Source organism: Danio aesculapii, chromosome 25 (genome assembly GCF_903798145.1).
Source record: "Danio aesculapii chromosome 25, fDanAes4.1, whole genome shotgun sequence".
In the NCBI taxonomy this organism is placed as follows: domain Eukaryota; kingdom Metazoa; phylum Chordata; class Actinopteri; order Cypriniformes; family Danionidae; genus Danio; species Danio aesculapii.
Genome location: NC_079459.1, coordinates 23,819,552 through 23,832,241, shown reverse-complemented (window position 1 = coordinate 23,832,241; position 12,690 = coordinate 23,819,552). Strand labels below are relative to the sequence as shown.

The following is a 12,690-nucleotide window of genomic DNA, read 5'->3' as shown; positions in this document are numbered from 1 at the left end:
AACTCCTCCATGAGTCCGGAAAATCTGGAGTTAACGTTACAGTGTCAGGGCGCCCTCTGGCATCAGGTATGAATGAAACCATTACATGTCTGTATGTGCACTATTGATTATTAAATATCATAATTATGGTCATATTACTGACACTAATAATTAACACAAATATTTAATTGCTCACACTCATTACCAGTATAACTTACACCTACTGTAAGTAGCCTACACTGTAAAAAAATCCTGGTTGCCTTAAATGTTTAAGCTGAATCAAATTATAACCTTATAAACTTATAAAATTAAGTTAGAACATGATTTACTTAGTTTTATGAGTTAGAATAACCTAAAACATATACTGTCAGGACTAATCGATCATATGTTTTTTTACAGTGTAGCTACTGGATATATTCAGATCATATTCAGTTGAAGCAATTTGGAAATATTTCTTGGGGATCAAATCAGCATATTACAAAATATTTCTGAAAGATCATGTCACATGGAGGAAAATCTGCTTTGCCATGACAGGAATAAATTACATTTGAAAACAAATTTAAAAATCCAAAGATTTCCAAAGAACAGAAATCCAAAGAAACAAAATTAGTCTGTATATCACACTGAGCAGTGAAATTATCAACACTGACTGAACCAAGTAAAGCCGTCTCTCTTTTTTTGCATGTCTTTTTTTTATATTCATTTAAAAAGAAAAAAAAAAAACACCACAAGATGTCCTCAGAAATATACATATGTTTATTTACAAATACAATTGCATTTGCATAGAAATTTCCAAAATAAAAATACATAGTAGTAAACAGATTTATTAGAGGCATCTATAGCTGAAAATCTTATCTGAATTAAAAGCTCCCATTGTGATTACAAGTAAACAGATAAATATATTTACTCTGTCGACTTACTTTGAATGAAAGCGTTCTCCTATGACATGGGACCATGTCGGGTGTCACAGTTACCAAAAAATAAAAAAAATCATCAAAAAAGTATTACAACGTCATCCATTGCATTTTATTAGTTCCAGTGTGCCAGTGAATCACGGTATGAGGAAAAGCCCTATTCGAATGTCCTTCCATGTCTTTGGATGAAACGTCCAACCAAATATGTGATCTATATTGGTTAGGAAGGAGCAGGATGGTAGGGAAGGCACATGAGGATCATTTTACTTAAAAAAAATCACCTTTTTATTCAATTTTATCAAGAACAAACCAGGATACGATGGCCTCATTAAACTCTCAAGGGCTGTTCACACCAAGAACAATAGCTATATTTATATTTATAAAATATTGTCTAAAACAATAGCATAGACTACACAAGAGCTATCATGATAACGCCACAGAGATACCATATTGTTGTAATCACGTTTTGAATAATTTTTTTCCTGGTGGAAATTTTTCCCAACAGATAGACGATAAAAACTTTGACAGCCAATCAGAATCCACCAAAACATTTAAAGCGACAAATAGCAAAACGTCACCGGGCTTATAATAAACAGATTGCATGTTCCGCATCTTGCAATTTGTAACACTAATTCACCAAAATTCCAAGTGTATCTGTCTGCAGACTGCAAGACGGTGGTGTAACATGAACGGCATAACTTGTAGTAAGTTAGAGAGGCGTAACTTGCAGTTATCGAGATCCTATTGAACCATGCGAAATGTCACGAGATGTTGTTGGCAAGATGGTGGAAATACAAACCAGAGAACATTTTCACCACGTTTTCATGAGTTTTCTCCAAATTTATCCACAATCAATTTGTTTGATATATTACTTTACTCATCAATTTAGCAACTCCACCATGCAACTTAACGTTCTCATTTGTATGTTTACGTCCAATCTGCTCCGAGTCCATATTTGTTATATTTGGAATAGAGAAATGTCCTCTAGGTCTATTACACTTTTTCTAAAAATCCTTGCCTTTTCGAACAATTGAGAACTTATAAATTCACCACTTAATTGGCCAAAACGTTAAGTAGTTATGTTAGTGTGAATTATATAAATACATATATATATATAACAACAGCTCACTGGAATAGCCTTTAAAGCTATTTTAAGCTACCGAACAATTAAAACATTGACAGCCAATCAGAATCCGCCTGAGCTTTTAAAGCGACAGATGTCATACCTTGATTGTTCGATATTTTACTTTACTCATTAATTTAGCAACTCCACCATGCAACTCGCTGACTTCTTAATCCGTTTTTTCATGACAGTTCGTGTACTCTGCGTTGCCCCATGTGGTTGGAAAAACAATACAATGGCAAGCGCGTCAAGTATGAAAGCCTCTGAAACTCGTGGCTGTACGTTAAAAACTGTGATGGCTGGGTTTAGGGTTGTGGTAGGTATATACATTATTAACTGTGATGGTTGGGTTAAAGATTGTGGTAGGTGTAGACGTTAATAACTATGATGGTTGGGTTTAGGTGTGGAGTAGGTGTAGACGTTAATAACTGTTATAGTTGGGATTAGGTGTAGAGTAGGTGTAGACGTTAATAACTGATGTACTGCACCATCTTGCTGACAACATAGTTTTGACATGTGGGTCTCTATAACTTCAAGGTACGCCTCTAACATACTACAAGTTACGCCCCTTTATGTTACGCGTCTGTCTTGCAGTCCATAGACAGAGCCAACTTAAAATTTCTAACATTTGTTAGTACTAACTTGTAAGTCTTGTTTAAATGTTTTCGTCCAATCAGCTCAGAGACTATTCTATTTAGAGTAAAGAGAAGGTCGTTTTCTGAAAATCGTAACTTTTCAAAACATTGAGAACTTACAAATTTCCTACCTAAATGGCCAAAATTTTTTAAAATTTGTAAATTATATAAAAATATTTTTAAAACATATTATGAATGTTCTGAACATTTTAAGCGAGAGACAACAAAACTTCACCAGGCTTACAATACACAGATTGCGTGGCAATTTGTAACACCAATTCACTAAAATGTTATATATTTTGGTAAATTAGTAGCCTCTAATTAGTGTGAACTTTACGTTCTCATTTGTATGTTTTTGTCCAACCTGCTCTGAGACTATATTTGTTATATTTTTACACTTTTTCTAAAAATCTTTGCCTTTTCGTACAATTGAGAACTTATAAATTCACCACTTAATTGGCCAAAACATTAAGTACTTATGTTAGTGTGAATTATATATATATATAACAATAGCTCACTGGAATGGCCTTTAAAGCTATTTTAAGCTAACAAACAATTAAAACATTGACAGCAAATCAGAATCCACCTGAGCTTTTAAATCGACAGATGTCATTCCTTGCTTGAAATAAACAAAATGTTATCATCCATAGTTATGAATGCAAGTATAGTTAATACACTTGTATAATGATTACAGTTATAATTCTTGGTGTGAACGAGCCAAATGACAACCAAACAAGCACACCACCGATAAGACATTAAATTATGCTCAAAATGAGCTAACCACAGCTTTTCTGGGAAATCCCAAAGGATTCCACCAGGGTCGAGACGGAAAACAAAAAAGCCAGGGGTTAAAACGGACGAAACACAGAGTGAACAAATCTGAATCGGTGAGAGATCAGCAGAGGATGTTGGCGCTCTCCTGACGCCTGGTCAGATGCAACAGATCGTCACACCAGATGGACGGGTTGCGCCAGCTATATCTACGACAAACCACGACAGATGGAGGATATGGGTAGACCCTCTACCTCATAACAGCTATGGACGGCAGGCAACCCTCACCGACAGGAGAGACCCGTGAACCCCGCATCATGCCCTCACCAAGAGTGTTAGTCCGGAGAACCAAAAGCCAGCTTCAATCCTCAATAACTTAATATCGCACTGGATATGTAACATATTACTCGAGGAGCAGCTACTCGTGACATCCTCCGCATCAGGATATTAGTAAAAATTGGCAAACAACCCCATACAGTGGTAGAAATGAGTAAGACGCAAGATCAACAGAGCAAACAGCGTCCACCTTTTTCCGCAGCCCCATGATGTTTTTGCGTGAATTATGGGAGAAACTTCCGTCAAGCTGTAAACAATCAATGACATTTTTTTAAAACTGGGCACAATAAGGTGTCATTATTCTCATCGCAGCTCAACCGTCAAATGTAAAAGTCAACTTAGAGTTAACAAATTACTATCAGGAACCATCGAATGCCCCTCAAAACAAGCCTTTCGTAATATTACAAATACTACAGAATACAACGAGATAATAGCATATGCTTGTTATACTTAACGTCACGTTTAAATACCAAACGTAACGTTATTTTCATGATGGATATATAATAAAGCACAATCGTAAATATCGCCCAGTTTTCACTATGGATATCGATTATTAATGTGACCGTATTTGTTTCAATTCCTATTTAATTCGAAAATTTCCCAAGGGCAACCCATAATTTAAATCGCAGTTGTCGGAAAAAGGTGGACAAGCAGAATGAATGGGCGGAGCAAAGATTTGACTGACAGCTGGGTGAGAGGAAGCAACGATCCATAAAGCGGCTGCAGAATCAACACTGAGAAGAATTAAAGCATCTGAGACTTTCCTGAGTTTCCCTTAATGGCAACGGCTCACCGAAAGGACCTCTTCCTGCTAGCCTTCATCGTCTTAACACTACGACTATTTCCACTCGCACCTTCACGCACCGTCCCACACTTACCGGTCCCTCTCCTAACGTTACATGGATGGGCGAAACCTGTGAGTTTGGTATTCCTGTGCCTCTAATAATAAAAGACATTTACAGACTTCATCCACTGTTTTGATTCATCAGTACATTCATACATAAATATTAATATATCTTGACATTCTGTGATCGTTTCAGGCTCTCCCCCTTCTCTGGATGAAGATGATGATGATGGTGAACCCAGGGCTATGGCTGGTAGCAGCAGGAGGGTGAGGCACTGTACATAATCTGTGGCAAAAGGGTGAACGAGGAAGGGAGAGAGGCTTATGGGAGTTTTTGGGGAGCATATTGATTTGGTCATTGTGGCAAAAAAGGAGGGATCTTCTAGAACGTCTGCTTTGGGATGACTGTTTTGAAGGGGTAGTCCCAGAATGTGGTGGTGATTCCAAAGCCTGGGGAAAACACAGAAGGAATAGTACATTAAATATGAGATTAAGAATGATTAAGTAAATAAAAATCTCATTGAAATACTCATCATGAAAATCCTGAAGTGTTAATGGGGTTTGAGATGAAAAAACTTTTGAGATTCTCAAAATTCTATTGTGATCAATGTAATTAAAGTTACCATATATGGTTACTTGTCTGATAAAGGGTTAAAAGTATTATATATATATTTAATATTAATCTATTAAGAAATCTATTAAATAACATAACCTAAACTGTATTAAATGTAACAAAATTATATATAAGACATTTACTATGTATATTTGAATACATCTGTTTCTTAAATATACACACATTTTTAAATTGATAAGTCTAAAATATCTTTCTGCCTACATTTCTTCCACATATAATAAAATAATATTAATAATTATTAATAATTTGTATAATTAACAATTATTATTAATGATTAATAGTTGTAATAATAATTATTTATAAATATGAATAGAAAATTGTAAAATATAATACAAATTCACATAAATTCCTAATATATATATATATATATATATATATATATATATATATATATATATATATATATATATATATATATATATATATATATATATATATATATATATATATATAAAGAATTTATGTGAATGTATATATATATATATATGTGTGTGTGTGTGTGTGTGTGTGTGTGTGTGTGTGTGTGTATATATATGAAGCCCCCCTGAATTATTAGCCCCCGTTTAATTTTTTTCCCCATATTCTGTTTAACGGCGAGAAGATTTTCTCAGAACATTTGTAAACATAATAGTTTTAATAACTCATTTCTAATAACTGATTTATTTTATCTTTGCCATGATGACAGTAAATAATATTTGACTAGATATCAAGACACTTCTATATAGCTTAAAGTGACATTTAAAGGATTAACTAGGTTAATTAGGATAACTAGGCAGGTTAGGATAATTAGGCAAGTTATTGTATAACGATTGTCTGTTCTATAGGCTAATAATATTGACCTTAAAATGGTTTTTAAAAAAATTAAAAACTGCTTTTATCCTAGCGGAAATAAAACAAATAAGACTTTCACCAGAAGAAAAAATATTATGAGACATACTGTGAAAATTTCCTTGCTTTGTTAAACATCATTTAGGAAATATAAAAAAAAAAAATTTTAATTCAAAGGGGGCAAATAATTCAGACTTCAACTGTAATGTAAACACATAATGTAAAGTGACATTTAAAGGCTTAACTGGGTTAATTAGGTTAACTAGGCAGGTTTGGGTAATTAGGCAATTTATTGTATAACGATGGTTTGTTCTGTGCAGGCTAATAATATTGACGTCAAAATTTTAAATTTTAAAGGGGCTAATCTTCAACTGTATATATATATATATATATATATATATATATATATATATATATATATATATATATATATATATATATATATAAATTACACACATAGTAAAAAATAATATAAATAATATTATTTATAAATATTAAATGAAATGGTAAAATATAAAATAAATGAATATAAACTCTTAATTATGCATAAATGTATGATAATATGTAAAAATATCTTGCATTAACAATCATCATCATCATAGTAATATTATTATTATTATTATTATTATTATTATTAATAACAAATGTAAATAGAAAAATTTAAATATGATAAATTAGTATAAATTCTAATATAAATACTCAGTTATACACGTAAATGTATGACAGTATTTATAAAACTCTGATGCTAATAATAATAACAAAAACAACAACAACATTAATAATAACAAAATAATAACAATGAATCCTCACCTGCCCTTTGGTGCTCAAAGTGGTGTTTGACGTGGTAGGCTTTGAGGCCGTACAGATATGAGCCTTTCCTTGGTGAGCCGTAATGCAGGTAATAGTGGATCATGTCATAGACGACGTATCCACACAGGCCTCCGACAAACAGAGAGGTGCCCAAACCCTCCACCAGCAGCTGCTGCAGGGTCAGGTAAAACAACCCGATGACCACAGCGGCCAAACTCGGAGGAAACACCAGCCGAGAGCCGTCAAATGGAGACTGACGGGTGAGAAAACACAGTTAGACAAAACTGAGCAACACATGAAAAGCTAAACTACCGGTCCAGAGCTGGGGATCGGACGATTGATAGTTTTCATGTCACATCACGCCATTACAGTTGAAGTCAAAATTATTAGCCCCCCTGTGAATTTCTTTTCCTTTTTCAAATATTTCCTAAATGACGTTTAATAACAAATTACAAATACTCAAATTGTAATTAAGTAGATTTTTCTCAGGAATTGCAATTTACTATGTAGTTTTAAAAATGTGTACTTTTATTTTTTCTTGAGTCCATTTTTAGCGCTGTATCAGTACTTTTACTCCACTACTTTCCTTCAACCTGCAGTCAGTACTTTATTTTTTTCCCTGGGCTAAGATGGCCTGAGTAGAAAAATCAGTCCTATGATTCCTGTCCAATCAAAATGCACATAACGTAAATCACATCATCCTGAACTACCTTATGACCTGGGTGCCTGATAAATGCAGCAAACCGTTTGGAATCATTAAAGGTGTCTAGGAAGATGTCCAAAATCTTTACATGTAATGACCCAGAGACTGTTAGACTGCATATCACTGATGAGAAGATGCCAGATGTTTATTGTATGATGACTGAAATCACCAAATAGTCTTAAACAATAACTAAATGCTCTACAATTTTACAACGTTACGTTTACACACACACACAAATGAGCTTATCAGCTTTTCACAGCATAATACTCACTAATATTGAATACTTTTAAAAGGGCTAATTTTTACTCATAATTCAAATAACATTCACAACAGATTACAACTAATTGTACTACATTTTTGGGCAAGTTATGGTTCTTTTACTTGAGTATTTTTCAGTCCTCTTTTGTTTAACAGTGCAAGGAATTTTTCACAGTATTTCCTATAATATTTTTTCTTCTTGAGAAAGTCTTGGCAAGAATAAAAGCAATTTTTATTTTTTTTAAAACCATTTAAAAGGTCAACATTATTAGCCTTCTTAAGCAATATTTGTTTTCGATAGTCTACAGAACAAACCATCGTTATAAAAGGACTTTCTTAATTATCCTAACCCTAACTTATAACCTAGTTAAGCCTTTGAATGTCACTTTAAGCTGAATACTAGTATCTTGAAAAATAGAGTCAAATACTATTTACTGTCATCATGGCGAAGATAAAATAAATCACTTATTAGAAATTGTTATTAAAACTATTATGTTTAGAAATGTTTTGAAACAATCTTCTATCCATTAAACAGAAATTAGGTGGGGAAAAATAACCTGATAGTAAAATAAAGTGTCACTAACTAATAAGGAGAAAATACTTTGCTATGCTTCTACAGAATTTTCCTCACAAAGAAAGAACAGCTAGAAAAGTCAAACTGATGGATTTATGCCAAACAGCAGTATTTTTGACGTATAATAACAATCTTATGGTACCTGTAACTGTCAGTACTGCTGTATGCTCTTTATCTAGTTTCTATTCTAATTAGCAGTTATAATGTTTACAGTTTATTCTAATTAGAGTATAATTTAAAAGGTAAAGTCAAATAAAAAGTAAATTAAATAAATAACAAAAGTGGACAACTAGGTTTTCCCAACCAGCTAAAATTAATCGACGCAAAAGAAACAGACACCGAATATAAAAAACAGAGACTCACGTGCTATACGTTCGTTACCAATGACCAAATCGCTGAGGGATTTTCAATAAGACACAAGTAACATTAAACATCGTCAAATTGCAAGTGGCCAAAATGTACAGTCTGTGCTCATATCTTGATTTGGTTCTTTTGATATGTGATCCAAATATTCATTGCTTGAAATCTGAATGACTTGCGCTGCGTTTCTATGGAGATCCCAGTAGCTGCCATTAAGACCCATTGTTTTTGTTTGCCTGCCAGGTCTCTGCATTGGTCAAGTGACTGAAAACGATCAATACTGCTCACCAAGGCTGCATTTATTTACTCAAAAACACAGTAAAAATTGTGAAATATTCTTTTGTTTTAAACAACAGATATCTTATTGAACGCATTTTAAAATGTAATTTAATCCTGTGATTCAAAACTGAATTTACTCCAGTCTTAAGTGCCATGTGATCCTACTGAAATCATAATAATATGCTAATTTGTTGCGCTATTATGACTGTTGATTATTATTGGTAGTTAAAACTGTTTTATTTAAACTATTATAGCCTATTATAAACTAGAAATTCCAAGGGTTCAGTCAAAGCAGGGTGAATCGGCCTTCCAGAATCAGCTCCCAGAAATGATCAGATGTGCTCCAACATTAGGTACACTCAAATTCAGACTGAAAACACATCTGTTTAGCTGTGCCTTTACTGAATGAGCACTATGCTATCGTACTATTATGCCTTTCTTTTCTTTTTCATTCTTTTATAACCTGTTTTAACACATTTTAATCAGTTTTTATCTGATTTTATATTATTTTATATTACTTGTCTCTCTTATACCTGTTTATGTATCTGATTGGGCAGTTAAAAATTTTAACCAAATCTCTGTGGAATAGCAACATAATTAATATAAGTGAATGAGTCGCCACAGATAACTGTTGCGGGGGAGGGGGGGGGGGGGGGTCAAAGTCCCTGGCGTCTGACTGAGATCAAGACCTTTTATTACGTTTGGCTAGCTAAAGCGATTTACTCCCGGGAGGGGGTTAAAATCAGGGGCCGTGCGATTTACTTCCAGAAGGAAGTTGTAATTGGGGGGCAGGTAATTAGAGCTGTAAAGCTTAACTTTTCAAGCTTAGGTGAAAAATCGAATCTGTTTGTGACGTCCAATAGATTAAAAGGTCCTGGAAAAGTCCACAGAGGGGGGTGATCACCAGAATGGGGAAGTCCCAGAGTAAAATGAGAAAATATGATATATCCATGTTTTGGAGTATGGTCTTTACGCTGTTTTCATCTGTTTTTATATTATTTGTTTATATTTTATTTATACTTGTCTTTTATTCCAGTTTATTTAAAGCACTTTGAATTGCCACTGTGTATGAAATGTGCTATATAAATAAACTTGCCCTGCTTTGCATTAAAATTGTAATAATATTTCACAATTTTACTGTGTTTTTAGTCTATTAAATGCATCTTGGTGAGCTTCTTTGAACCCCATCAAGCTCTTTTGACCGGTAGTGTGTGTGTTTGAGAGTGTCAGATGTACCTTGTGGTGTTGTCCGTGCAGCAGGAAGTGCAGTGTGATGAGGTAATAGTTGTGGGCCGGTGGACGCATGTGGAAGACGAAGCGATGGATGCAGTACTCGATGAAGGACCACAGAAACATGCCGAGCATGAAGATGAACGGAAAGCTGTACTTGTGCACCAGAATTGAGTAGTCTGCGATTTTGAAGAAAAAGAATAAAACTTATAGATCCAACAGTCTGAAATAAAAGCATGACTACAATATAAAAAATGCACGATTCCACACTATTCATTTATGCTGTAACAACACTAATCGATTAAGTTACAAATTCAAGTGGATTGAACATAAAACAATTAGGCTTTAAAAAAAAAAACAAGAATTGTGTTTCAGCTTATTTTAATTAGGTAACAAGCAGCAAAATATTTATAGTAATAAATGAACAAATGCAAAATAAATGAAAGTATATTAATTAATATTATTATTATTATTATTATTATTATTATTATTATTAACACACGCTATAAATACTAAACTTGGAAATGTAAACTAAAAGTAGTTGCCTTGACAAATAAAAATTTACAAGTTAAACTGAAAAAATAATGAATCTAAATAGATTAATAGAAAAAATAACAGACACTATGATTAAAATATTATATATAAAAATGTAAATTATGTTACATCAAACTTAAATATTATTTTAATATAATATTTGAAATTCATTTGTATTCTATTATAACAAATACTACATCAATAAATGCATAATTAATACATCTTTAACACTGTAAAATACAACTGAAAAATATGAATATAAAACTTCATTTAAAATATGAACTTTAAATATTTAACTTTAAACACAAATTAGAAATTAAAAGTACCAATAAAGTTCTAAATATAAATAAACACTTATATAAATATAATATAATATAATATAATATAATATAATATAATATAATATAATATAATATAATATAATATAATATAATATAATATAATATAATATAAATAACACTTTAAATAAAAACTAATAACAATAACCATTACAAAAAGGCAAAAACCCATAAAATGACTAAAATGAAAGCAGACAAATGTTGAGAGTATGGCGTATAAGAAGTGTCAGTAAAATAAAACTATCATAGCACATAAAAACTGTCAAAATAATTCACATATGAGCTTTCAGTAAATCAACTGTGTCTCTCACATTTGACCCACCTGATGAGATGACCAGTCTTGTGGTCTCTTGTGCCAGTAAAGTGTAGCAGTACCAGCTCAAATAGATTACCAAAGGCATCCAGACAATTGGCACCATGTACCTGCAGACACATGGCACTTTAATATCTGATGAATAAAGTACTCATGCAGCAAAAATCCCTCCTCATCCGATGTCTCTCACCATGAAGTCTTTGTGTTGGCCTCGAAGAAGTCATTCCCGAACAGTCGGATGGGTCTGTCTACGGGTTGATGGACCCACGTGTCATATTTCTCTCCGAGGTGCCCGACCTGCCAGGCCAGAGGCTTCCGCCAGTCCACCAGATCCTGAAAGACACACAAACCGTATTATTATCAGAATCGCTTTTTGATTTCAGATTTTGGAGCTTTTATTTCAAGTTAGCTTTACTTTTGTAGGTTTTCAGTTTAAATTAGTAATATTAGCACTTTAAATTAAGCTTTTTCAAGTTTATTTCAACAAAATAATTGTTAACAAGAAAAAATTATTTATAGATATATATACACACACAAAGTTGATGTCAGAATTATTAGTGCCCCTGAATTATTAGTCCCCCCCCATCCCCCACCCACCCATTTATTTTATCCACCAATTTCTGTTTAATGGAGAGAAGGTTTTTTTTCAACATATTTCTAAACTTAATAGTTTTAATAACTCATTTATAATAACTGATTTATTTTATCTTTGCCATGATGACAGTAAATAACATTTCACTAGATATTTTTCAAGACACTTCTATACAGCTTAAAGTGACATTTAAATGCTTAACTAGGCAGGTTGGGGTAATTAGGCAAGTTATTAAAAAAGAAAAAGAAATTCAAAAGGGGCTAATAATTCTGGCTTCAACTATATATATATATATATATATATATATATATATATATATATATATATATATATATATATACACACACACACACACACACACACACACTTTTTTGACATTTGCTGCTTCAGATATATAAAAATAAAAACAAATAAATATGAATTTATTTTTAGCTAGATACCATGAAATTATTTCAAATGAAAATCTAAATGTAATATAAAACTAAAAGCATTCATTATGAAATATAAATTACATTTGTAGTTTTATATTTCAGATAAATCGTATAAAAATAATAACCAATAAGTTGTATACAAATATTTTACATTTAAATCTAAACGTAATATAAACTACAATAAAATATACATATCCTGTATAT

General features: G+C 32.4%; 1 protein-coding gene across 1 annotated transcript in view; it reads right to left on the bottom strand.

Annotated features, from left to right (window-relative positions):
* Positions 1-714: 714 nt before the first annotated feature.
* The window catches only part of fa2h (fatty acid 2-hydroxylase), a 49,973-nt gene continuing 37,997 nt past the window's right edge, over positions 715-12,690 (bottom strand). The window contains exons 3-7 of the mRNA XM_056451467.1: positions 11,654-11,796; positions 11,473-11,573; positions 10,285-10,457; positions 6,875-7,127; positions 715-5,052 (exon numbers count right to left, since the gene is read on the bottom strand). Coding sequence (XP_056307442.1) covers positions 4,985-5,052; positions 6,875-7,127; positions 10,285-10,457; positions 11,473-11,573; positions 11,654-11,796 — 738 coding nt within the window. The 3' untranslated portion in view covers positions 715-4,984. The remainder of the gene's footprint in view (positions 5,053-6,874; positions 7,128-10,284; positions 10,458-11,472; positions 11,574-11,653; positions 11,797-12,690) is intronic.